This window comes from Lynx canadensis, chromosome A1, assembly GCF_007474595.2.
Source record: "Lynx canadensis isolate LIC74 chromosome A1, mLynCan4.pri.v2, whole genome shotgun sequence".
In the NCBI taxonomy this organism is placed as follows: Eukaryota; Metazoa; Chordata; class Mammalia; order Carnivora; family Felidae; genus Lynx; species Lynx canadensis.
Genome location: NC_044303.2, coordinates 209588464 through 209614843, shown reverse-complemented (window position 1 = coordinate 209614843; position 26380 = coordinate 209588464). Strand labels below are relative to the sequence as shown.

Genomic DNA, 26380 nt, shown 5'->3' with positions numbered 1-26380 from the left:
AGTGCATCCGCAACTGTGCCCATGACCGGTGACGGTGGGCTCTATCAGATGAAAGGAAACGCCCAACCAGGGACACCAGCCCTGAGCTTCTGGTGACGTCGGCTGCCGGCCAGGAGAATCTGGATGGCTGTTTTCTCTCCCTTCCAGTTCTCTGTAGCTGGATCTCCCTCTACCAGGCTCCCCCAATGGCTGCCTTCCTCCTCCTCCTCCTCCTGTCTCCTCCTCCTCCTCCTCCTCTGCCTCCTTGGTCCTCATCTTCCGTTCTGGGCAAACATTTCCTGGGAACCTTGGTCCCTTTCTTTGCACTGTAGCAGGAATGCAATACACAGCGGTCTCTGGAGCCCGAGTCAGATACATCCACACCTTTTAGCGGAATGCTTTCTTAGAATATGGTAAACCAGGTTGTCATCTAAAAACGACAGGTCGTCGTCATAGGCGATGGGTCTGCAACATGCCTGCCCGACTTTGTCACTCACCAGCCTTCTGTTTTTGGATAAGTTTTTTAATATTTTGTCGTACATTGTCTCAGCTGCATCACAGGAGCCGCTGCAGTACCTAAAAATCAGTTCCTCCTTGGTTTCGTAGCCCAAACCCAGGTCGGTGACGTTTAAATGTATCGCAGTTAAGACACAACCCCGATTTCTGCCCCTCTGGCCTCGCCGACCTTTCCCTCTGGAATTCTCCGGGTTGGCGGCCGCCGCCTGCCGATTCCGCTCTCTTCTAGGCGGCAAGGCCATTTGTTTCTCGGGTGACCTTTTCAGTCTTCTGATGGTAGCTTGAATAAAATCCATGACGTCGTCAAACTGATCAGGATAATCCTCTGGCATATTTGCTGTTCAACAAGGAAACAGAAAAGGTCACGTGAGATGACAGCGATCCTTTCAAGCAGTCTGCTACATCAAAGTGCCTCCGACAGTCAGCCAGGATGGGACCCACAGCGGAGCCACCAGCCAGTCAGGCTCCGTAACCACTGTCTTCCCCCGACAACAGACGCTAGAACGCACCCACGTCTCCACAGAAGGAAGCGTATCCAGTTAAAAGGGGGGACTAGCGTGGTGGGTGACACATTTCCTTGCAGAAAGCAAATCCTTAGAAGCGCACCTTTCATTTGCATAACAGCTGCCGTGCTGAACGAGAGTCTGTATTGAGGTTGCTGTGAGCAGGCTGATCCTTGAAGGCCATTTTTCACGGCTGCTAATGGAAGCTAGAGGAGTGGCTCTCAGATGTGCGTGTGGATGAGAAGGTGCGGGATGCTCACTGAAATGCAGATTCCCGGCCCTGCCCTTGGTGGAAGGTGCGGGGAGGGGGCCAAAGAATCTCCATTTTTAGTGAATTCTGATGTAGGTGACCCGCAGACCGTACTTGGAGAAGCCCTGTCTTAGAGGGCGAGGATCGGGAAGGATTCTCCACCACTGCCACTCGCATCTGCAATACGGAGCACTCTTCCCCAGAGCCCCTCCCCGACTCGACACCTCTGGGCGGCTGAGTGGGACCAGACCCATCTTGATAGAACCAGTGAAAAGCTCATGGATCCAACTGTATGTTAAAACTTCCTTAAAAACTTCCTGGCAAACAACCTACTTTTCACTGACCGAGAGACTACCGCTTCCTTGGACCAGCGTGACTTAAAAAAAAAAAAAAAAAATACAGCAGGGGAGACTGGATGGCTCAGTCGGTTAAGCGTCCGACTTCGCCTCAGGTCATGATCTCATGGTTGGTGAGTTCAAGCCCCGCGCTGGACTCTGTGCTGACAGCTCAGAGCCTGGAGCCTGCTTCGGATTCTGTGTCTCCCTCTCTCTCTCTGCCCCTCCCCTGCTCACACTCTGTCTCTCTCTCAAAAATAAACATTAAAAAATTAAAAATATATAGTCATACTGTAAGAAGACATTTAAATGTATCAGCAATCAATGGGATGCTGTTTGTGGGAGAGGCGGCTTGACCCCGGGGTGGGGCCCAGCCTCTGCAGCCCCGGGGTTCCCGCGGAGGACACAGGACAAGAGATGTAGTCTTTACGGAGATCACACAGAGGAATGGGGAGGCGATGCTTCTCAGATGCCCGAGACCTCTGGGTAAGAGCGTGAATTCCCAATCCCTTAGTGTTTTCTGCTCTGTTGCAGCATTTGCTTTGGCTGACCAAGTAAGAGAAGAGGAGCTATCTGAACAATTAAATACATTTCTTTTTTTATTAAAAAAAATTTTTTTTACATTTATTTATTTTTGAGAGACAGAGAGAGACAGAGCACAAGCAGGGGAGGGGCAGAGAGAGAGAAGGAGACACAGAATCCTAAGCAGGCTCCAGGCTCCGAGCTGACAGCACAGAGCCCGACGTGGGGCTCGAACTCACGAACCATGAGATCATGACCTGAGCCGAAGTCGGACGCTCAACCAACTGAGCCACCCAGGCGCCTCAATTAAATACATTTCTAAAAGAAGAAAGCTACTCAAACCCCTGGTTATTAGGTCCTAGACCTTTTATGCTCCCTCCATCCCAATTGTAGGTAATTGAGCATGTTTAGGGTTGTACGCGGCTTCGAAAAATACACCTCAAAATAGTTGTTCACAAGAGTGAACTATGTTTTGCCAAGACCATGGTAAAGCAGAAAAGGGTTACACTGTGCCTCACCCATGGCACACTGTTTTTTCATGCACTGATTGTTAAAACAGATATCAGGTATCCTATTGTGTGAACAAAATCCAACTAACGCAACTTAACCGTGTCTACTGATCATTTGGTCAACTGAGAGACCTATATTGATCGACACTGCTCTATCTAGGTTATATAGAATATATATATTATATTATAGAATGCATTGTAATGAAAAGAGTGGAGATTGTGTGGAATCCCCAGGACACCTCATTGTCTGATACCTAAAACTTGGCTGTGGATGTCTTTGCTGCATGGAAATCACGAAGCTGCTTCCTGGTCTGAGCCCCAGCATCTCTGCCTGGATTCCCACCGCAGCCCCTGAACTCCTTCAGGCCAGCCTTAGCCTTCAGTCTATTTTCCATTCAGCAGCCAGAGCAATAGTCCTAAAACCGTTAATGCAGGTCGTGTCCCTCTCTGTTCCAAACCCTCCAAAGGCTCCCCATTTCTCTTCTCTTGGAGTAAAAACCAAAGTCCACACTGGCCTAAGGCCCTACCTGACCCGGCCACCCCTTCTCCTCCAGCCTTTGTTACGTCTGACCTCATCTTCTACTTCTCTTTTCCTTTCTGCCACCCCTCTAGCCTCCCTGGCCTCCTTACCGTTCCTCACATACAGGGTTTCTCAACTTTAGCCCCACTGACGTTTTGGGCAGGATCATTCTTTGCTACGGGAGGCTGTCCTCCCATGTTGTAGGATATTGAGCCGTATTCCTGGCCTCTGCCCAGGAGGTGCCAGTAGTATCCCCCCACCCTCCTCTAGACATTGCTTAATGTCCCTGGGGACAAAATCATCGTGAGTTGAGAACCACAGATCAGACACACAGGCTAATTCCCGCATCCCCTTCACATCTCTGCCCAAATGTCATCACTACCAAGTCCTACCCTGATTTCCCTGTTTAAAATGCAATCTGTCCCCAAACCCGATTTCAGACCCTCCTCCTTTGCTTCCCCGCCCCCAACTATACAATCTTCCAACACATTGTAGGACTTATTTCTTATGGTTTTTTATTCATTGTCTGTCTCCTCTGATAGAAAGTCAACTCCAGGAGGCAGGGACCTTTGCTTGGCTTGCTCACCAATGAATCCCAAGTGCTTAAAATAGGTCTGCCCCCTGGAGGCCCTCCGTACTTTTTGAATGAATTAGGGCACTTGAAAAAGCACAGAAGAAGGAGTCCTTAATTTTTCAAGGGGACACTTGGGCTTCAGTTGAGAACAACACCATTATGAAATAACAGGCTCCAAAGTAAACAGGAAGCCGCGGTGATGCCCTGAGTGGCACCATCATTTTCCACCTGAGAGGTAAACATCCAGCTGCAAGCTGACTTTCCTTTCCAGCTTCCTGAAGCACTCAAGTGCTGTCTCTCAATATCCACCTCATTCTGAGCCTGGGAAACGGCTCGTGCTCCATGGGACGGACACCTTCCCAGGGTCTGGCGTGGAAGGGTACTCTGAGTTTGTCATTTCCTCTGAACCACTTTCTAGCTGACTTCCTTAGGAAGTTTTCTCTTCTTAAAACACAAAAACCTTGAAATCACTCTGGTTTAAAGAAACCAGAGTTTCTTGTTTTGAAAAAGGAGCTGCTGACACTGTTTGCGATTTTTGTTCAAGAAGAAGCTTTGAAGAGGAAATTAGGTTTAGTTGTGCTCAGTTTCAAAAAACCATGCTTGTACAGGAATCCGAACTTCTAAAATTGATATATTAGGGGTGATTAATCAAAGTACAAAAAAAGTCTTCATGTTCCCCCCAAAGACTCTTTGTTTTACAAAAGGACCCACATGAGGGTCCCCCTGCCCAACCCTGCGCTCCATTCAAGAATTCCTGAATGGATCAGTAACTTAAGAACCTGGGGACACAGAAAGTTAAAATCGCTTAAGAATCAACTGAAGGTTAATCAGAAATGAGGGCGAAACATTACTAAAATTTTAACCTAAACTCATGGGAAAACATTTGAGTTGCAAAAGTTCAACTTATACTGGTTTAGAGACTTATTAATTTATGTAACAATAAATTACATAATTTTATACCACTGGAGTTATATATAATAACAATTTGAATCAGTATATATGATGTTCTTATTTATTGCCTGATACTTTCAAAGCCCAAAACCTTTTCCTTCCTTTTTACGACATCTTGACTGCATGGCTTTGTCCACTGGTTTTGCCCGCCAGATAAAATGCAGAACACCCTAGTTAAATTTGAATTTCAGGTTAATAGCAGATAAATTTTTAGTATAAGCAGTCCTAAATAATGTTTGCGACATACTTATACTTTGTGATGAGAACATTTAGTCCCTTGATTTGATATTCCACCTGGCTTTTTCAGGGTGATGAGTGTCGCAGTGTGAATGTACCAATCACCCATGCTTTTGGACGAGGTGGTGAACAGATCATTGATCCTGAATTAAAAGGCTTCCAGGAACCTGGAAAGCAGTCAATAAATGTTCAATGTTACACCAAAGGGTATAGCTAATAAGAATTTCTCATTTGATGGGAAAATCTCCCTCATACCTTATTGTTAATGTGGAAATATTTATGGAAGCCCCAGGTTCAGGGCGGAGGCGATTCTTATTGAGTCGAAGGGTTCTTATTTTCCCCTTCTCTTTTTCCCTTCTTTTCCTTCTTGAAAAATAGAGCAAAAAATAAATATTCATCTTGCAAGTCTTACATGGATATGAATTTTAGAAACCAGAAAAAGCCAGAGAACAACTAGGCCTGTCTCTTCCAACTAAATTACTAACTCCAGGCATGTTGATGCTGAGTTCACTTATAGAGAGGTGCCTTAATTTATCAACACTAGGCATTTTGGGGGCATAAGGAGTCATACGCCTCACTGCGCCTGTCCTTAGAAATTCTGCAGGGCCTCGAATGCAGCCCCGGCAGACCCACAGCTGCCTGTATCTTCCAAGAATTCATGTCACTGAGGGGAAACAGAGGGGCTGGGATTTGGATTAGTTCCCTAGATTAAAACCTAATAGCATATCAGTTCCTCCTTCCTCCTATAAAGGGCTTGGCAGAACGTCTGCTACACAAATAGCCTTCATTAGTATTAACTTTGATAGTAAAGTATTTGCAAACCACAAAAAAGGAGCATCATTAAAAAAAAAAAAACTAGGTCAAACACTTGCTCATTTCCCAGACACAGTTGGAGGATGTATCTGGGAAAAACACGTCCATCTAAAAGCTAACATTTTTAAAAAATCAAGATGTTCAAATGCATTTAAGTGATCCTTCAGTATGCAACCATATATTCTGGCATTATTCTCTTTAAAATACTTTAACTTTGATGTGTCCTTTGTATAAACAGTGTTATTTAAACAAATGAGACCCTGTACTGGGGCATAATTCTGGGAATAAACCATTCAGAGTGAGACTTTGCCTCCCTTGATTATGGGGAAAATATAGTAAAGTCACCTCAGGAACAAAGGACTGGGATGTTGCCTGTTTTGTAAAGGCAGTTGAGTTTTTATAGAAACAACGGTAAGGCCTCAGAGTAGTCCTTGTAATAGGCTACCTAAAAAGTACATAATTCAAAACATTATCTGAGTTGAGTAGGCATTGAATAGACAAAGCAGTCTCCTAAACGTTAGATTTTTCTTAAAAACACTACAGGTTATTAACTATATTTTAATCAAAGAGGTCATTTTATATTCCTATCAAGTTGTGTCCTCAGCCCAGGGGCCTAAGCCAGTCTTCATTCAGCCTGTCTTGAACCCATGGGCCCCAAAGGAAGGCAGCACAAAGTTATCTATGAAGCAGTGAGGAGATAACGCCTCACCTGGAGTAGGAATGGGCTCCGAGAATGGAGGGAAGGTCTCTGAGGCTCTGAGGGTTCCAGAATAAAGGGGGCTGGCTCTTAGAACCCACAGTACCTCCTCTTAGAGGAGCTGTCTTCCGGGCCAAGTAAGCCTCAGGGATGCAGGGGCCCAGCAAGAAGGCCCAACTATTTCTTGCTCTGGGGAGGACCAGCTTCTGTACATAACTGTAAAGCACCCAGCTTCTATGGACTAGAAGGGCAAGGGTTAATACACTGAGGTCCACAGAAGTGAGCTGCCGCTTCAGCCAAGGCCACACAGGTGGGGGGCGCATCTGGAACCAGTGCCCGAATGGCTTTGCTCCAGGTGGTGCCCTGTTCCGGTATGAGGCCACGGAAGGCCAAGCCTGGGGCTGCTGAGTGCTGGGCAGTCTGTCCTCCCATGCAGAGCCTCTCCTGAAAGGCCGTCCACAGATGGGACACAAGGGGAAAAACCCCTGCGGGTGGGAATATTTAATCTGATATTCTTTACCCACCTGTGCACCTGGTAAAGTACAAACTGCTCCGCAGTTTCATATGTATATGAAAAACAGAAGTTCCATCTATCCGCACACATATATACATACATATCTGTGTGTATGCACATGCGCACATGTGTGTTTACATGAAAAGAATCAGCCTGGTTGATTAACTTCTCAAGAAAATTCCCAACTAATGTCATTCTTTAGAATACATTTTTTTACTTTTCTTTAAAAAATTTTTTTAAAAATATTTATTCATTTTTGAGAGAGAGAGGAAGAGAGATTGAGTGCAAGCAGAGAAGGGGCAGAGAGACAGAGAGGGAAGACAGAGGATCCAAGCAGGCTCTGCACTGTCAGCACAGAGCACGATGTGGGGCTCGAACTCATGAACTGTGAGATTATGACCTGAGCCAAAGTCGGACGCTTAACCAACTAAGTCACCCAGGCATCCCTGTTTTTACTTTTCAATAAGATACAAACATGATTTTCGTCACTAACACTGAAATGTTATAAGAACCACATGGTGGAGTCTTAGCTTTAAAATTCCTCACATTACAAAATTTCATCATTCTATATTTAAAATAACTTCCTGGATGCACTTAAAAATATTACCAATATAAAGGTGGGAAGGATGCTTACTTTCACACAATGTTAACTTTAAGGCCAACAACATCCCTGCAAGGCTAAAGTAGAGATTGCATATTATCTAACCTTACAGATCAGGAAACTGAAGCTTAGAGAAGATAAAAAACAAAAAACAAAAAACAAAAAACCCACATTCCTCGTAAATGTGAACTCAGTTGGTTTAGTTTTTAAAGCTCAACCTGTTCTAGGGTCCCAGGCCACCTATTTGTTTTTAAGTAAAAATTCTACTACCATGCAGCTTTTCAAGTCTTGAGGCATGTGGTAATTTACTCTGGAGCAAGTGCAAAATTATGCTGATTTCACCTGTACACATTTACCAAATTCAGAACAAGAAGTGAGATACCGACTTTTGTTGGAAAATCCAGTACGAACTGAGTTACATGAAGGAGATTCTAGAGTTAGGCTGCCCTGAGCCACAGGATACAGTAAACTGTCTCTGAAAACGGAAAAGCCATGCCTTTCAGGGGCATCTCCCATGCCCTGGTTCTTGCATATCACTCTAAGGCAGATCTGGCAATTTCCCAGTTAAAACCGGAAAACCAGCAGCCAAGGCTGGTGGCATGGCAGCTTCAGACAGAGAGGCCCCATCTCCGGAAACTTCTCAAACTCACTCTGGCACCAAATGATGAGGCTCTCTCTGTAGAGCCTGGAATTACAGTCTGGGGTCAGTCCCTGACCTTGGACTCGTGACCTTGGACTAGTTGTTTAGCCCTTCTGAGGTTAATGAGACCTTCTCTGTCCACTCTCTCCCCAAGTGCTAAAACCCTAACATGCAGGCAGTCTAGGTCTTGGTGGGGAATCCATTTTCGGTCAACCCTGTTAGGGAGAGGCCCGCCTCTGGCTGATGCCTCAGGACCATTCTGCTCAGGCCCCCACAAAACCCCGAGGGAGGTATTTTATAAGACCAGCGCTCTGACTCCTGAGCTGTGGGGCCTTCTCCTTCCATGGGAGGTATTTTAGGTTCTAGCGTTCTCAACCTTTTCGGTTTACCTCTTGCCTAAAGAGGTGAACTGTCTCCTCTCGTGGGAGGCATCCTTACACCTCAGTATGTATCTGTAAAAGCAGGGATGGAGCCGATGATTTCTGAGGGGACACAGTACACCAGTATGCTGTCATCCTTCTGTCCCCATCAGCTGATAGTCAAACGCTACACTTGCCATATTCTTAAAATCTCATTTTTATCCATTTCTGTTTTCGCTGCTTCAAGCACGTTTGGGTCATACCCGGCTGATGATTCCAAGGCTAGAATCGCCCACGGTAACTGCTACCAAATGCATCATAGATCCAGCTTGTCTTGGAAGCTGTTGCCTGTTGTTCTTATTTGCCCCTCAGTGACCTCTGAAATGTGTGGTGTTAGTCCACGAGAATGTTCCAGTTCTCTGGAGAGTTCTACGGCGTTTTGTCATCTGCTATTTATAAGCGTTGATTTTATTCACTTATTTGAATTAATTAAAAATAAAAAGTCTACAGGTCACTAAGCCCCAGAATGCTGATGACTGTCCTTGCTTTCCTATACCAGGCAGAGTATTCACCCAGTGTGAGACGGGCTGTCCTAGCTATTGGCTACTCCTGGGTTACCTTCAAGAGGAGTCTATGGCAGCTCTTTCCCAAAGAATAATCAGCGGTTGTGGCAATTTACTAAGTCATTGTGACCACTGCCTGAGCTACCAGTGCATTCTCTCCGTGACCCGTGGTTTGTTGACAAGAAGGCATGACATGGGTTTATTTGAAAAGTATTTGCGTTATAAAAACACCAGTGTTTTGTTGTTTAAAAAAGCATTTCTGGATCCTCTCAAGGCAGAAGAAAAGACCAACGAGAATGCAAACCATTTCAGAGACTAGGAAAAGGAGCCTCGGGTACACTTTTAAAAGCCACTTCGCTTTTCAAAATGCCATTTTATTCACTATCTCCACCTACTCTGACCAGCATTGCACACGAGTATTAGTTATACTATCTTGAATTTTTATCTTACAACTTAACTAAGAAAACTTGTCATGAGTGTAATGGAAATTATTCCATGAATACAAATAGCCAAAAAACCTCACTCAGGAGGAGACGGACAGTATATCATTTTGCTATCCAGATTCTGATTGCCCTGTTCTGATTTCCACCTATGTGGTCCATGCTTTTATTACAGTTATGTTAATAATTTTACAGTAATACAGCATGGATCCCCTGGGGTGAAAATGTCCATTCTCCTACTTTTAAGTCACAAACACACCCCATAGGGCGTCCATTTGTTAACTAATCCATGAACGCCTGGTGTGAGCTAAAAGCACTCCATAGTCAGCAGTAAACGCCCCATGCTAACAAGCACACACCATGAGCTCGGCTATTGCCTTTATAAAAAATTTATGGGAAGGGTGAGAAAGTGACCCAATAAAATCAAGTGCGCAAAAAGTCAATTGAAAACATAATCCCTTATGGTGTTATCAGAGGCAGGGTGGTTTTTGAGGGGAAACTCGAAAGGAACCTGGAAGCAAAGGACCCTTGGCTTCTTCCTTCCCACAAAGCCCTGCCTGAAGCCAGACGCAGCAGAATGTTCCAGGGTTCTGCATCCTACTTCCCTCAGCCCTCCCCAGGGGCCGTGGGTAAGAGGAATATGCTGAGGGTCTGAGGGACTTGGGCACGAAGAGGAGGGATAAAAAGAAGATGAAAGGAAAATAAAGGGGGTGAAAGAAAAGTGTTCTCAATCATCTGGGCCAGTTCCATAGATTCCTGTAGTCAGATGTGAGGAGAGACTTTCTACCCCCCAGTGAATGAATTTACTGGCATCTCAAAGACTCCTCATGAAATCAGCTATACCTATCATTCAACAATGATTGGCATTTACAAAATCCCAACACCTGACTTTTCTCTTCCTGACATAGCCAGAGGGGTCAGATAGGAGTGTCTTGGGCTGGCAGGAGGGGACCTGGGGGGGTGTGGTCACAAGAGTGAGTTCCGGACTCGGGCTGCCCTTGGTCCAGAGTCTGGCTGAGTTGCTTAACCCTGCGGAGTCCCAATTTCCCCTTAAAATGGGGAGAGTCCCATCTTTACCACAATGGAACAGAGTTTTCTGCTCAGTGCCTGAAAGCATTTAACCAATGGGGTCTGAAGTCCATATGGTTGCCCGTGACAATTCTTCAGCGACACCTACATGGGGGCAGCAGTGTGAAGATCAACTCTGCCTGTCTGCACAAAGCCAGATTAGCCCGAAGGAGGTGCAGACACTGGTCCCTTGTTAGTCTGGTCTAGTGTGTTCCCCAGAGCAGAGGGCCTGGAGCCCCAGCAGAGCGGTCTGAGGTCTGGGTGCGGAAGGAGCAGGTGCTGTTGTGCTGCTGCTTCTGTGCTCCCAGAAATGCCCGAAAACTAACCACACAAACACCCACTGAGTTCACAGCCCACAAATGATATTTTTGTGTCCACTATGGGTATGGGTCCGTGTTTTCACACTGAGCAGGCAGGTGTCCTGCTGAGGGCACACGAAAACTTTCTACAGGTTAAAGGAATCAGTTTCCGAGGTGCTGCATCCTGAAATCAGCCTACGAACGCTCCTGTGGCGAGTTCTCTTTTCCCACGTCCCCTCCTGCGATCAGCCTTCCACCTCAGTGAGAGAGGTGCACTTCCTGCCCATCTCACTCATGTCACTGGGAAGCCCCGTCCAGGGGATGAAAGCTGCAGGGCCATGTGAGGACAGTTCAGGCCGCAGGCTCTTTGGGGCACACTGGGATCGGTGGTTCCTGACATGAGGACACACCATCACAAACTTAGTCCCAGGACGTTTACCCGATCTCATAACGTGGAAACAATCACAGAAATCCACACTGAAGGCAGTCTGCAAAATAGCAGGCAAGACATCAGATCTTTTCAAAACTGTCAATGTCATGGTAAAAAAAAAAAAAAAAAAGCTTCAGAGCTATTCTAATGGAGAATAAAGAAATATAATCAAATGCAATTTGTGATCCTTGGTTAAGGAGAACAAACTATAAAGGACATTATTGTCACAACTGGGGAAATCCGAATATGGGTTATCTATTGGATAGCAGTATTATTAAACTTCCTGAGACTGACAACTGAACTGTGGTTATATAAGGTCAAGTCCTCGTGCTTAGAAGGTACGTGCCGAATATTTGATGTTATGTTTGCAACTAATTCTCAAGGAAAAAAAAATTTTCTCAAAAAAAAAAAAAAAGCAAAATGCTAAGAGGTCAGTCTTGGTAAAGGATACATGGGTGTTAATTGTATTGTGAACTATGTACTATGAAGTCCCATACAAATAAACCAAGATATTCTGAAGTGGGTGGTTCCATATTTCCTTCTGGTCAGGCACTCACAGCAAGGCTCTGGGCTTTATCTGTCTGTCCATCCACCCATCTGTCTATTCATCACCTAATTAGGATCCAGAAGTGTAATGGTTGTCAGGGATATACATTAACATGTGTCTTTAAACTGAAAATGAAGTCATATCTTTTCTGACCCAAAAGTCAATTAATCTGGGCTGTAGTTTGATGGTTTTCCACGCACTGAATCAACTAAATTTGCAGCTCCAAGATTTCGCCAATCCCCTGGAAATTATATCTCGTACAACTATTAAGCTTGTGATTAAAAATTATAGATATCATCTCAGAACTGCACAATAGTTTTTCAACATTCTTTCTGCAGGTTTACAAACAAAAAAGTTTGAAGACTCTTAAAACCATGCCTTTCCAGGGGCACCTGTGTGGCTCAGTCGGTTAAACAGCCAATTCTTGATTTCAGCTCAGGTCATGATCTCGAAGTTGGGGAGTTCGAGCCCCACGTCGGGCTCCACGCTGACAAGGTGGAGCCTGCCTGGGATTCTCTGCCTCTCTTTCTCTTTCTCAGATAAATACATAAACATTAAAAAAAAAAACAAAACACCTTTCTACCTCCATTACCTTATTAAGGTCATGCCAAAGTGGGTTTTGTCTACTGAGCTAACTGGTCAATTCCTAGTGGTGACCCAAGCTCGGCCTGTGCAGATCCATTTATTCCCGCTGTGGCGATCACTCTGGTGCTTGTGCAGTCACCTGTGGCTTCCCATGTGAATGTCCCCTTTCCCTGGGCAAAATGGGAGTGATCTGAGAATGAATGCCTCCCAGAAGGCCTCCCAAATGCTGCCAGCCTATCAAACATTCGAGCAGACCTCACTTTGTCCCAAAATGTTCAGGAGCCTGCTCTCACTGCAACAAACATCAGTGATATAGAAGTACGTACAGAAATTCACGTATCCCTCCTTAAAAGCTTCTGGTCTGGATTTCAAAGTAGCTATTAATAATATGAGCCTAGGCCGGCTGCTACCCAAATGGAAATTAAAAAAAAAAAAAAAGGCTTAAAGATAAAGATAATTTAATATTCCTTGCTTCTATTAGCTTTCTCTTTTGATTTTCTTGAAAAATCTGTGTTTCAGGGTTAGTGAATGTATTTTTAGCAAGCCAGTGTTTGTGTTTTCTCAGTCTACTAATACGGGAACACAGTCTGTGTTAAGCCAAGAAATACTGGCTTTGAGACCAGAAGTCTGAGGGTCTAAATTTTGGTGTCATCACTTACTAGATTTGTGACCCTTGAGCAGGTCTCTGGGTCTCATTTCTTATTCTGTAAAATGGGATAAAAGTATCTCCTCCTTTCCAGTAGAGCTCAAACTTCCTTAATTTTAGCATAAGATATAAACTTACTCATTAAAAACGGAGTTGACCACGTGGATAGCTAAGAAGCACTATGACACTAGCTTTATTATTCAGCTTGTAGTTGTAGTTATTCACTTACTGGAGGATTAGTAAACTGTGTCCTATGCCTAGACACTTTTTACAAATGAGGGCACGATACTGCAAAATGAAAACTACAACCTATGCCACCGACTCCACTCGTGAGCGGCCTGTGTACCTGAGTCACTTCTGCAGCAAGAAGGTCAGCACAATCCCACTCCCAGCCACCTGCCTAGTTGAGAGGCTCCAGGGGTGCCCCGCTGCCATCAAAACAGAGAACCCCCTGGGGCACCTGGGTGGCTCAGTCGGTGACGCGTAAGATTCTTGGTTTAGGCTTAGGTCGGGGATCTCGTGGTTTGTGGGTCTGAGGCCCACATCAGGTTCCACGCTGTCATCGTCAGCGTGAAGCCTGCTTGGGATTCTTCTCTCTCCCTCTCTCTGTGTCCCTCCCCACTCATATTGTCTCCCTCCCCCCGCCAAATAAATAAATAAACTTAAAAAAAAAAAGCAAACCCTTCTTCTCCAGGATTTTACAGCATCTCATAATCTGGGTATCACCTACGGAGATATCCTAAATTTCACACCACTTCCTGCCACCTGTTCGCAGCACTTGGCGACTGGTCTGGCCTCCTCCTTGTATTCACCACCTGCCCCTTCCCCATATCATAGTCATAAATTTGCCTATGCTTCTCCCGAGTCTGGAATGTGCCTTTTTCCCTTTCCCTTCCCTTCCTAATACCCATCTTTCAAGTATGAGCTCAAATCCTCACTCTTCCCTGAATCCTTTCCTGCTATGATCTCTAAATCCCAGTGACCTCATTGCTAGGAATTCTTACCATGACCTCAGCTAATGTAAAGCCCTTGGTAGACATATCTATCTGTCTGACTGATAATCCGCCCACCCACCCATCTGCCTATCCATTGTGTGTAACTAGATCATGAGCTGTTGAAATTCGCAATTTTGTCTTTTTGAAGCCACACAACACCTAGCACATTAAAGATATTTAAGACTTGCTTCTTGATTGAGCTCAAGTGATTGATTAAATAAGTGTTTTAATTGAATGAAGGTGCTATGGACCATTAAGGGCTAAATAAATAAAGATGAAAGGGATGTTAGGGGGAGGAAAAGCCCTTTTATTTTTATATCAGTGAAAGCAGAATCTCTTAAGCATAATTCTTAGGCTGTTGGGTCAGCTGAAGGTCCTAAGATTGGCCAACCCAAATTAAGCCTGAAATAGGTTTCACTAAATGGCGACAGTTTGATATAGGTCTCCAGACTGGGGCCAGAGTGAGATATTGGTCTCAGATCTCAAGTGAGGAATCCGTGCTTCCTAAAAGGGTCTGACATGCAATTTATTGATTTCAGGAGCCTCATCCCAAGGGCAGGGCCCCTTTACAGCTTGGGAAGTTAATTTATTATAGTACGGCTCATTCATACAGCCAGTAAAGCAAGAAAAAGCAATAGGTAGATGCTGCTTATTTATTCCAAATTCTATATCCCATAACATTAGATTTGAAACTTAACATTTAACCAGCTTCTAGAAGCTTCCTTTGCTGGATAACAATGGGCTGAACATTTACTAAATTTCACTGAAAGTTTTTTGCTGGGTTTCTGAACCAAATTAAAATAAGCATTTTTAAATTAAATATCCAACAGGGATCACTTAAAACAGAAATACTCAATATAGGTAGCCTCCAAACCACAGTCCCTCCCCCTCGGCCCCCATCATTTACACAAGGGTCTGTCTGCCTTCTTGCAGTGGGGGAAGAGGGTCACCCTAACATGCCCACAGGAAGCTGGTGGGAAAAATTTCACAGAAACTACATGGGCTCAGAAAATGAGGAAGAGAAGGAGGTGTGAAGTCCAGGAGGAGCCAGGGAGCCTGACCCAGGGTGAGGGGGGTGGGGAGCGGGGGGGGGGGGGGGATGCGGTGGTAGAATTCCAGGCAAGGCCACCCTGACTAGTGCTGACCAAATGATGACTTCAGGGCCCAAAAGAGCCTGCCTGTAAGGCTTGCATTTCTTTCACTGTCCTTACTATGTTGTGCTACTTGAAATTCCACCATTTAGAGCAATGTCTTGGCAGAGGCTGAAAAGGAAGGGGGAGGCCAGAAAAAGGCGTTCACTGGGCTGTTGGAAGGAGGAAGATGGCGACTAACAACGGCAATACTTACTTACGGGGCATGGGTTTTACAGTGCATTATCTTGTTTAACCCTCATCGCAGCCCCTGAGACGGTTTTAATACTGTCCCCGTTTTCCAGATGAGGAAACTGAGGTTTAAGAGAAAAGCAATAGCTGGTTATGTGCCCAGGCTGGGATCCAAACCCTAGTCTGATCTGACTGTGTGAAGTGCAACTCTTGCCTGTTGAAATTCCCTGATTTCTTGCTCTGTGCCCTCTTTCTGCAGATTATGGGACCGACACCCCAGGAAGAGGCTCTAGCCTAATAATATTGTGAATTATATTTTAGCTATATTATGGTTTACACCTAGATTTGTGTGGTCCAGCCCAGGCTTGATTTTAAGATGTTTTCATAGAAAATTTTGTCACTTGCTACCAGACCGGTGGAATATAATCCCATCATATTACCATAAATTGTGCACTACCTATAATTATAATTTAACAAATGCTCACTGTTTCTTCTACTTGACTTCTAGGCACACAAAAAGTCCACTGTCCTAGCCCAAGGCAGTTCATGTTTAGTTTTGGTTTACAATACTGCTTAAGCGTACCACACTATACATCTACTAGGATAGTATGTGCCATGAAGGCAGAGACTTTTGTCTATTATATGTACCAGGGATTTCCTAGCACCTAGGACAGTGCCTGGCACCTGTAGGCAGACATTATTTGTTGAACAAATAAATGTTTTTAGATCACAAATTTTATTTTATTTTTTATTTTTTTAATGTTTATTTTATTTTTGAGAGAGACAGAGAGAGAGGGAGAGAGAGATACAGCATGAGCAGGGAGGAGCAGAGAGAGAGAGAGAGAGAGAGAGAGAATCTGAAGCAGGCTCTAGGCTCTGAGCTGTCAGCACAGAGCCCGACATGGTGCTCAAACCCAGGAACTGCGAGATCATGACCTGAGCCGAAGTCAGATGCTCAAGCAACTGAGCCACCCAGGCGCCCCTAGGTTGCAAATTTTAAAATCACATGCACTTTCTGCTTTTGCTTGTGAAACACAGAGCTGTCATATACAGCCGAGATCCAGCATACATGACGATTAACGAACCTTTAATAAATTCAGACAACCTTGTGCAACAGGGTTTGAGTCACTAGTTGAAGACCTTCCTCCCTAGGTAGCAAAACCAAAAGCTCTGCATCTCAGTGGTTTGGGGAAACTGGTCCCAGTGTCTGCAGACTGCCACCCACCGTGGTGGAACTCTGGCACTTTGGACATGCTGCTTTACCCTGAGGACCACAAGGGGTTAACTTTCAGCCCTACAATGCTGACATCTGCTAATTTCACCTTCTTTTTCACCTCCTAGTTTCCTCCTGCCTGCTCTAATCACCCTTTGAAGAAGATACTGACAGAAAACAAAAGAAAAAGATAGCTAAAGGGAAAAGTCTTGGATGCCCCAAAGGGAAAACCACAAGTCCTTGAGTTTAGACAAGTTCGTAGTTGCTACAGGAGGTAGCCACAGCCCGTTTACTTGATAGCCAACCTATAGGCAAGCAAGTGAGCCAGCTATGCATTCTATTTGGTGGTTCACCTTGTGATGATGCTAGAAACAGAATTCTGGCCATTTCGTTTACATTGGGAGCAGAACACATACAACCTCAGGAGTGAGTGCATGCAGTCCAGCCCCCTTTGAACAGAGTGGCTGTTAAGGTGGCCCGAAAGAGCCTTTGCTCAATCACTGAGTCACAAGCATTTGAAAATAAGAGGGGCGATTTTCGAATGAAATGAGTGACTTAATGTTTTCTACATAAGCCTTAACCAGTTGCACGGTGTAGAGTGCAAGATATACATGTCAGCACTGTGACAGGGGCATGCTGACTCTGGTTGAGTGTTCGAAGTCTGCACATTGTCATTATTCTGCCTTCCCTGCACTGACAGCTTGCTACCGAATTGAACATACCTGGAAAGAAGTCAACTTGGCTTACAATGCAGCTCAGTTTCTCTTTGGAATATTTCCGTTTCAAATGTCCTCTAGGATCTACTGGGTCTTGCCATAGATAAAACAGAATCGGGTGTGTTCTGCTGGTTCAAATGTAAATACAGTAGTAGGAATCTTGTCCAGTGATGACTCAGCATCAGTTTTGGAAAAGGGAAGTAATGTCCCTTCTCCCACCAGTCCTTTGCACACCCCACCCTGCCCTAATCAGTGGGATTATGCTACCTTGTTTGCTTTGTTACCGGTTCTATCTTACATGGGGCACAGGTTTTCTTAGAGTATTATCAAATCATAGGGATTCAACCCTGACTGCACAATAGAGTTACCTGGGGGACATCTAAATCTCCAAATGCCCAAGCCACACCCCAAACCAACTAAATCAGAATCTCTCAGGGTGAGGTCCGGCATCAGTATGCCATTAAAGATCCCCAGGGGATTCCAGTGAGGTGGGGGGGGGGGGTGTCTCTCCTCCTGAGCCTTTACCCAGAGGACAGTTAGGGCAGGAACATGAAGGCTAAGGGGACAAAATCTCATAGCCATTGGCGTTTGGGAGTGGAAAGGCCTCCCTTTATGGCATGGTTGTAAACTTCACTGAGGTCTAAAGTAAGTAAGTAACTTGTCCAAAGTCAGAATTAGTTGAAAGCAGAGCCAGCATTGAATAAGCTGAGGTAGACATGATACTAATATGCTAATTAAATTTCCATGAATTAATCAGCTTCATAATCAGGCCCAGTCATATTTCTCCTGAACATCCTGGCTAGAGAACTATTATCTAACATTGTTCCTGTTCCTCTGGCCTAGGCTGTTTGAGTGAACGAAAAGCCGCTTACTCAGCTCTCATGGGTACTATTCTGAAGACAATGGCACTAAGGGGCATTTTAAATTTAAGTTTCTGTTGGAGAAACATTTATATACTACTACTACTAAACATTTGTATTGTTTAGTATATTGTTTAGTAGTAGTATATTTATATACTACTACTACTACTACTAAACATTTATATTGTTTCTGTTGGAGAAACATTTATATACTACTACTACTACTAAACATTTATATTCTACTAAAGTAGAAATTCATGGTTGAAACCGAAGCCTTTAAAAATAGGTTTATACACGGGCGCCTGAGTGGTTCAGTTGGTTAATTATCTGACTCTTGGTTTCAGCTCAGGTCATGGTCTCACAGTTGGTGGGACTGAGCGGGAGTGGGGCTCTGGGCTGACAATGCAGAGCCTGCTTTGGATTTTCTCTCCCTCTCTCTGCCTTCCCTCACTTGTGCTCTCTCTCTTTCAAAAATAAATAAATTTTAGAAAAAAAAATAGGTTTATACAACTAACTGACAGAAACTCTTGGAACAGTTACTTTAATTTCAAGGGATCAACGGATGTTCTTTTCCTAACCCCAAGTCACTCCTGAAGTCTTAATTTGCCTTAAAAAATGCACTTTTCCCCCTTTTCTTGGGACTTCTGGAAGAAGATGCTTTTATTGTTGTAATTAAGCATAAAATGAGCACATCACGTTTCCTGCACTGTTTTTAGCTCAAGGCCACTAGGTTTGGGGGACTCTTTAGCATACAACTGACTTGCCCGGGGGCTGCTTCCGTTGTGCACTTGACTTCAGTTTAAGTACAAAATAGCTAGAGGGAGTAGCCAGGGTGACATCCCAGGCTACAGCTCACCATTGCTTTATATCGGGGTTGTGTCAAATTTTCTACTGCTACCTCTGTTACCTACATATTTCCCCAATAACCTCTAACTTTTAATGTATGCACATACCTTGCTTTAAGCAACAGATAAACTTCTGAAGAGCAGAGGGTAAATTATATCAAATCACAGTTGACATGCCCTAATAGAGTGCCATCTAAAACATTTTTGAGGGGGAAATCAGTTATTTATTTATCTATCTATCTATCTATGTAGTCTTTTCTTAAGAGTTAATATTGTCACGTGTGCAGTGAACTACAGCTTTTTTCCCCCTAGTCCTAGCTAGCACTCTTCACCGTTCAGTCTTTCTAGAACCGGAACTTTTCTGAACAGATTTGACACTACCCAGATGGTTGTTCTGGAAATCGAGGCCCTTCTGTGTTTTCTCTGACTCTGGCTTGGCTTTGGAAAAACCTCAGCCTCTTCCCTTGCAAGGGCAGTTTAGGATGGAAATGCAATTGTTTTCAGAATTCGGCACAGCCAGGCACACCCAAACAGATAAAGGGCTTTGGAAGAAAGAAAGAAAGAAAAAAAAAGGGAGTGTGTCTACAGGATGGGGACGCTGAGAAAAGGGGAAGGCTGTGTTGGTTTCCTATGGTGGTGGCAGTGGTAGCGAAAATATCTGTTGATCGCAACGCTAAACGGACAGCATAAACATTTGATACCCCCTGTGCTGGACGAACCAGCACGCGTCATGTAACGACCAGGCGTCGGGGCCTTTGGGCGGCAACCGGCAACCACACCCTGGGAGGGGGCTTCCGCGCGGGCGTGGGAGGCCGTACAGCAGTCCCTGCCAGCTTGGGGTGCGTGCGGGCGGCGGGTGGGGGTGCGTGGGGGACCGCCGGCGGCCCCCCCGCGGGGAGGGAACGGTTCTTACAGTCACTGCTCAGCGCGAAGGGCGCGCGGCGGCGGCCGAGGGAGCGGTCTTCGGCGGGCGCCTCGGGAGGCCTCTTACCGGCGGGCAGCGGGAAGGCGGACGCGGTGTGGAGCAGCACCAGGCAGACAGCCACGACATCCCATAACTTCATCTTAGAGTCCCGTCCGGCGGCGGCACCTGCACGGGCGGGGAAGAGGACCGGCGAGTGCGCGTTAGGCCGGGACGCCCGGGACGCGGCATCCCGGCGGGTCCTGGTGCCCCCCTTCAAACTCGTCACCGCCCTCCTCCCGGACGGCTGCAGCCCAGCGGTTCCTTGGGCATCCCGCGCCCTCCTTCCAAGTCCCGTCTGCGTCCCAGGCGCGGCTGGCTCTCCACATCCAATCTATCTACAACTGCCCTTCTCTTCTGCTACTGGATCCGGGGGTCAGATTTCTCAGCGGGGCCGCTGCCCCTGCTCGTACCAACACGACGACAGCACGATACCTGGCCAACACGACGAAACCAGTACTGGCATCCCCACTTCCCCATTCCCTGGGAACGACGAGGCAGCGACCACCCTGCATCCTCAGCCCCAGTTAGAGACCTCCCGACCTTCCCGGCAGCTCTCCTAGGTCCAGGGAACCAGCCTTCCACCCAAGCAATCGGCCAGCTTTTCATTTTAGGAATAAAATCAAGGTCCCTCTGCCCGGGGTCCTGATCCTGCTGACAGGGGCAGGCCTGGTGGCCCCACTCACTCCACCCCAGCGCTTCATTACTCACACTTATTTATGGAAGTATTTTGTTGCTGGACAAGTAGTAAGGACTTGGAGAATTTTGGCCTGAACGGGAATACCTGCGTTATGTTATTTCCCAAAGCATCAACTCAGTTTAAATTATTACTTCCACCTTTTAAGTTATGAACATTAAACAACGTATGAAAGACCTAGAGGAGCATAAAGCAAGCGCTCAATAAATGCCCCAGCATTGCTGTTAGGTTGCATTTGTCTTGAGAATTTTAATCCTTCGTGGTATACCCTAACACGCTCTATTTTATTTTTGCAGTTTTGCGAGATTCTGGCCCCAAATCCCTTCACCTCCCAGAGGAGTCTCGAGATCCTCGTGCCCCTGCCACGGTCACTCCGAGACAATTGTACGCCGCCTCTGACGCTGCGGAGGCGCACGGGCACCCGAAGGCCTAGACCACGAAACGGTGCGGAGTTGGGGCTCAGTTCTCAGGGACCGGGGTTGCGTTTGGCCTCCCAGGCCTCAACCAGCCCTAGAAAGGGGGATGCGCAATCGCAGTTGGGGCGGGCGAGAAAAAGGCACTGTCAACTCGGGGCTTGCCCCACCCAATCAGGAGGTGGAGGGGACCCAGGCACCTCGGGGTGTGATGTTACCCAGTGTCTTCCCAATGCCAGGGTTCCAGTTTCCAAGGGAATTCTCAAGTGGGAACTACGAGATTCATGCAACTGATTATCCCCTCTCCTCCAAATACGATTCTAAGGAAAATCTCCTTGAACTTTTCCCATGGGAGAGAGCAAGACGGTTTCCAGGTAAAAGCAAAAACTTCGGCCTGACATCTTTCTATACGTTCCCAGGCTTACCCGCCTCCCTTCCAGCAGCCCTACCCCCATCTCCACCCAGAACTCCCGCCCAGATTCCCTTGCAGGCCACCCGGGGAAGCGTTTAATTCGGTCTCCACCTCCCACCGCTGCGGAGACGAATGCATTTTCCATCCCTCGGGAGTCTGTTCGCTAAGCAACTGTGGGGCTCGGGGCGTTTGTAGAGGCTGGGAACTCCAGGCAACCTGTAGCTCCGGGCATCTCATGCCGCACTGGCTGGTTTACAAACCCGGGGGGAAAGGTCTGGGTTCTGGCGCAGCGGCCCAGGCAACACTGCACCCACGCCGTGCAAAATGAGCGCACAGAGAGGAATGGGGGGACGCGAGGCTTCCCGCCCCCTCGCCCCGGTGCCAGCTCCAGGATGCGTGCGAAATGGCTGGCGGCCCTGAGGGGCAGGGAGCCGCGGGGTTAATGCGCCATTCCAAATCGAGGTGCCCGCCAGCAGGAAGCGACAGAGGCACCAGATTTCCCTTCCGCATTAAGAGGGTTTTTCCTTTTTTTCCTGCTTGGCCGACGGAGAGCTTTTTAAATTGGACGTGGAGATCCTCAATTATAAGTGTGGAGAAGTTGGCAAAAGAGGAAACAGTGGAAAAGTCCCCGCTTGGCCAGAGGAGGCTCCCGGCTCCCATTCCCGCCCGCGGCCGGGTGCGGCGCAGGCCCGGAAAGCACGCTCCCACCTCCCCCGCGACAGGGAGGCGCATTCTTCCCTCGGAGCATCGCCGGGGCCGGCTCTACTCGGGGCGGCTCTTTAGTTCCCGGTATCTGCTGGGCGAAGGAAGAGGCGGGGGGTTGGGGCCTCAGCACACACAGCGATCTACTGGGACGCTTTTCTCAGAGCCCATCTGGGCCCCCCAACTCACCCCTCCCCCCCCCCCGCCCCTTCCCTGTTTGTCCCCTAACCGCTTTCTCAAAGCACAGCTGCGGGACGTGTTTCCGCCTGCAACCAGCCGCCTTTGCTATGCGCGCGAATTGCTTAACGCGCTGCCTGCCACGTGCGGTAACCACGCTTTCCTCCCGAAGTCGGCTCCACCAGGTGCCCCCGCACCCATTTTTGTACCCCACAGGACGCCTCCCCTCTGCGCCCCGGACCATCGCCGCCCGCAGGGAAAGGGCGCGTCGCGGGCGCCCGCACCGGTGGTCCCCAGGCCCGCGGCGGAAAGGGCGCCCTGGAGAGCCTCAGTGCCGGCAAAAGCCGCGGCTCACGGTGGGGCGCTTCTGGGTTCCCAGCACCAGGGGGCACCAGAAACCGTCCGAGTCCTGTAGTGCCCACGCGAAAGAGGCTGCGTCGTCTTTTTAAGTATAAAACCGGTGAACAAGCACCTCCCTCCCTCATTCCCCCTAATACCAAATTACTCCCGAAAATTCCCGATGTGTTCACCAGTGTGCCTGCTCTTCAGGCTCCGACCCTTCATCCTCTCCCCAGTTTTCCCCTTCCCACCTCACCTGAGCTGGTGTCTCAGTAACCTTTTAGAATTCCCCCTCCCCCAATTCCCCGCATCCTCGTGATAGCTTCCCCGGGGGCGAGTGCCTCCGCCGCCCGTGCCCCCGCGCCTTCCTCTGTCTGGCAGGCTGGGAGGTTTGTTTGGGCACTGCCTTCAAGATCCAGGGCTCCGGGAGAGAAAAGGGAGGCGGGGTGGTGGGGGGCGTGCTGTAACTCTGAGTTTTCTTTTTGGGGTAGGGACACAAGTTGCTGAAAGATGTATTGCTTTTCTTAAGTGTGCCTCGTGTCCTAGCCTGACGGAGAACTTACTTCCCCCTAACTGTTGGGCCCAAGACCAGGGGAAAGAAAAAGGAGGGACGTTTTCTGCGTGCAGTCTGGGGAGAGGTCTCTCTGTAAGGGGCCCGAGGCCATATTCCGGGGGGAGGGGGGACGGCCGAAACCCTTTAGACAGTGGGCTGGGACGCTGCGGGCTCCCTGGGCATCTGACACTTGTTGAAAAGGCGACCCTGTCCCAAACCCCGCCAAACCGAAGGTGTGGCTAAACAGGGCGCTAGAGTTGGTCCGGGCCGGGCGGAAGCCCAGCGGCTCCTACTTTGAGGTGGAGGAAGGAAGAGGTGCGTGCGTGAAGTTGGAAGCTGCATTTCTTCCTCGGAATACTTTAAATGTACATTCAAAGTACTGTGGAGTACGCTCGAGCACACCGGCGGCAGGGGCCGGAAGAGTTGTGTTTGTCCCCGCCAATGAGCAAAAATGTTGGGAGCAATGGGGGGGCACCCCCCTCCCCACCCGGGCGCGCGCGTCGGCTCTGCGGGCGGGTTTGCCACAGCCCAAACCAGGGAGGCGCCAGGAGGCTGGGGGTTCCGGTAAAAGGCCACACCACTCCCCGATGAGGGTTCGTTTTCACCGGGTGGGTCTGGTAAACCAAGCCACGGCGCAATCAGCCCAGAGGTGCAAGGTAATGGTGGAGGGTGTTATTGGGGAGGTGGCACAGTACAGGAAAAAAAGGTCACTAAAATAACTTCGATGGCCTGGCGGAGACATTGAAGAATTTCAAGAAACTGATGGAGGCGGAGACTCAAGTCCTGGACTGTCCAGGCAGCCCCTCTCCTAACCTCGACGGGCATGGTTAGTTGGGGTTGCGGGGATTATCAAAGTGCAAGCAATCGGGTTCAGAAAAGGGCGAGGAATGTAGCTTTGCAAGACAGCACCCTGGAAGAGGCTAGCCCGCTATTTTTACGTTCTCAGCACCTTTGCAGCAGTCCCTTCCACGGTGTGCGCCTTCCCTCGGAACAGACCCAAATAAGCTCAATAGTAAGTTATACTCCAGACTATGGTATCTCTGCAGCTGCACGTCCAGAGAGGACACTTTCTGGTCGCGGTGGGTTCAAAGATAACCTCAAACCCGCACCGTCCTGGGACTTGACAGAAGAGCGCCCCACCGAGTCGGGGAGGGAAACTGACCCTCTCGGGCATTCCGGGGGTCCACAGGCATCGGGCACCAGCGCTCTTTGCCCACGTGGAAAGGCAACGGCATCTCTGCAAGGCCAGCCCCTCTCCCCTTCAACTTCTCTTTCTCCTCTATCCTCCCGGCGCCTCGGTTCCATATAGTCTTTCCTCTTTCCAATGTTACCGCCTGCTCTGGGGTCCGGCCGCGCCCCCTCTGTCTTCCGCGCCCTGCAGGCCGCCGCGCCCTCCGGCGACTCAGGCGCCACCCGCCCCTTGCACCCCCGGCCCGCTCCCCCACTCACCTCGGATCCGGTCTCCGCAGACCCCCAGTTGGACATTAACTCCAGGAGCCCCGAGTCCCAGCCAGGAGCCCCATCCGGGCCAAGGGCAGGAGCGCAGAGCCCCGCCCAACAGGTCAGGGGCACGAGTTCGAAATCCTGGGGCAGCGAGGGCGCGCTGGAGGCGGCAGCCAAGGCTCCCGCCGCCGCCGCCTCGAGAAGGGCGAGGGATGCCGACAGCTCCTCCGCCGATGCCCTGCACCCCCAGAAACCGAGGTCCGAGCAGCCGCCGCTGCCTTGGGTGGGGGGGGTGACACGGCTGCGCGCGCCGCGCTCTTGGCCGGGGCTGCGCGGGCCCGGGGCGCGGCGGGCGGCTCAGCGGCGGCGGCAGCGCTCTGCGCCTTCTCGGGGCGCAGCGCTTGGTAGCACGAGAGGCCGGGCTGATGCTGCCGCCGGAGCTGAGGTCTGGCCTGGAAATCCGAACGAGACACCACGTCAACCGGCGCGGGGAGTCCCGTGAAGACATGAGGGCGCCAGGAGCGCAGGCTGGTCCTTGAGAACCCCGGGCCGGGGGGCCGGGTGGGGGAGGGGAGGCGCGGGGCCCCGGGAGGGGAGGGGGGGGGAGGCGGTTGTGAGGGAGCGAAAGGAGAGCAGCGAGGCGGCGCCCGAGCTCCCGAGGAGAGGGCTCGGGGTGCGAGTGGGTGACGCGAGGCGCTCCTCCCCGGGGTGCAGGGAGAGCGCGCTCAGCGCGTGGAGACGCTGCCGGGCTCGCGTCTCCTCCTTGCCGGGTAGATCCGGAGGAATGCGGAGCTCCGAGCAGTCCAACCGAAGGGGGCAATCTGAACTTGACCGCGGCGCCCGCGCCGGGCTATGCCCCCGCGCCCCGCGCTGTGAGGGAGAGCGCTCCGTCGGGTGGAGGGCTACACTGGGCTTTCCTCGCGCCTGTCGAAGGCTTTCCTTTCTTCCCGGGGATCTAGCCCTCTCGCTTTTCTGCGAGGCAGAAGGCAGCGGGGACGAGAGGAGCTGCTTGCTGGAGTCCTCCTAGCACTACGAAGGAGTGTGGAGAGATGTGGAGCGGCCCAGTGAGGGAGGCAGAGTGTTTGCCAGGGGACGCTGAGAGTGGGGATGAATTTATAAGGCTCTCACTCTGTGTCGTGCCCTCCAGTGGCTTTTCTGATTCGCTTTCTGACCTAAACACACATTAGTTTAGTCCCCATGCTAGGGCCAACACGGTCTCCAAATACCTGCTGGCTGAAGTCAGAGGCTTTGCATATCATGTATTACATGGCAGGCAACGAAGAAGGCTTCTGAGGCTGGCCGGCTCCTCAGTCCTAGGCTCCATTTTCATGCTGTTGTAATAGAATACCAGACGTGGGGTAGGCACATACATTCAAAATCCCAATTCCACAGGGGTAAGATCATTTTATCAGGAACAGGTCAAGGGAGGTTGGGCTAAACCTGCTTTTATCCAGATTTTCGAAAATGCAGATGGGTAACCGAAGCGAGCACTCCCTTGGGTGCTGGGTTTCCAGTGAGAGCAGGGACCCAGCTCCCATTCCCGATTTCTGTGACACCTTTGAGGCATTCCTTTTGTTGGTTAGCTTACCACCAGAAGCAGCCGGAGCCTTCTTTTGTAGAGGACATGAAGAGGG

General features: G+C 48.7%; 1 protein-coding gene across 1 annotated transcript; it reads right to left on the bottom strand.

The window, feature by feature from the left end:
* GDNF (glial cell derived neurotrophic factor) lies at window positions 1-24814 on the bottom strand. Its single transcript, XM_032594546.1, has 3 exons — window positions 24753-24814; window positions 19963-20139; window positions 1-832 (listed from the first exon to the last, which is right to left on the bottom strand). The coding sequence occupies exons 2-3, from the start codon at window positions 20111-20113 to the stop codon at window positions 348-350; spliced, it is 636 nt and encodes a 211-aa protein (XP_032450437.1). The 5' UTR covers window positions 20114-20139; window positions 24753-24814; the 3' UTR covers window positions 1-347.
* Between the last annotated feature and the right edge of the window lie 1566 nt (window positions 24815-26380).

Coding starts and splice junctions, on each gene's coding strand:
- GDNF (XM_032594546.1), bottom strand. CDS start 20,113: ATGAAGTTATGGGATGTCGTGGCTGTCTGCCTGGTGCTGCTCCACACC. Junction 833..19,962: donor CTTCGCGCTGAGCAGTGACT/GTAAGAACCGTT, acceptor CTTGTTGAACAG/CAAATATGCCAGAGGATTAT.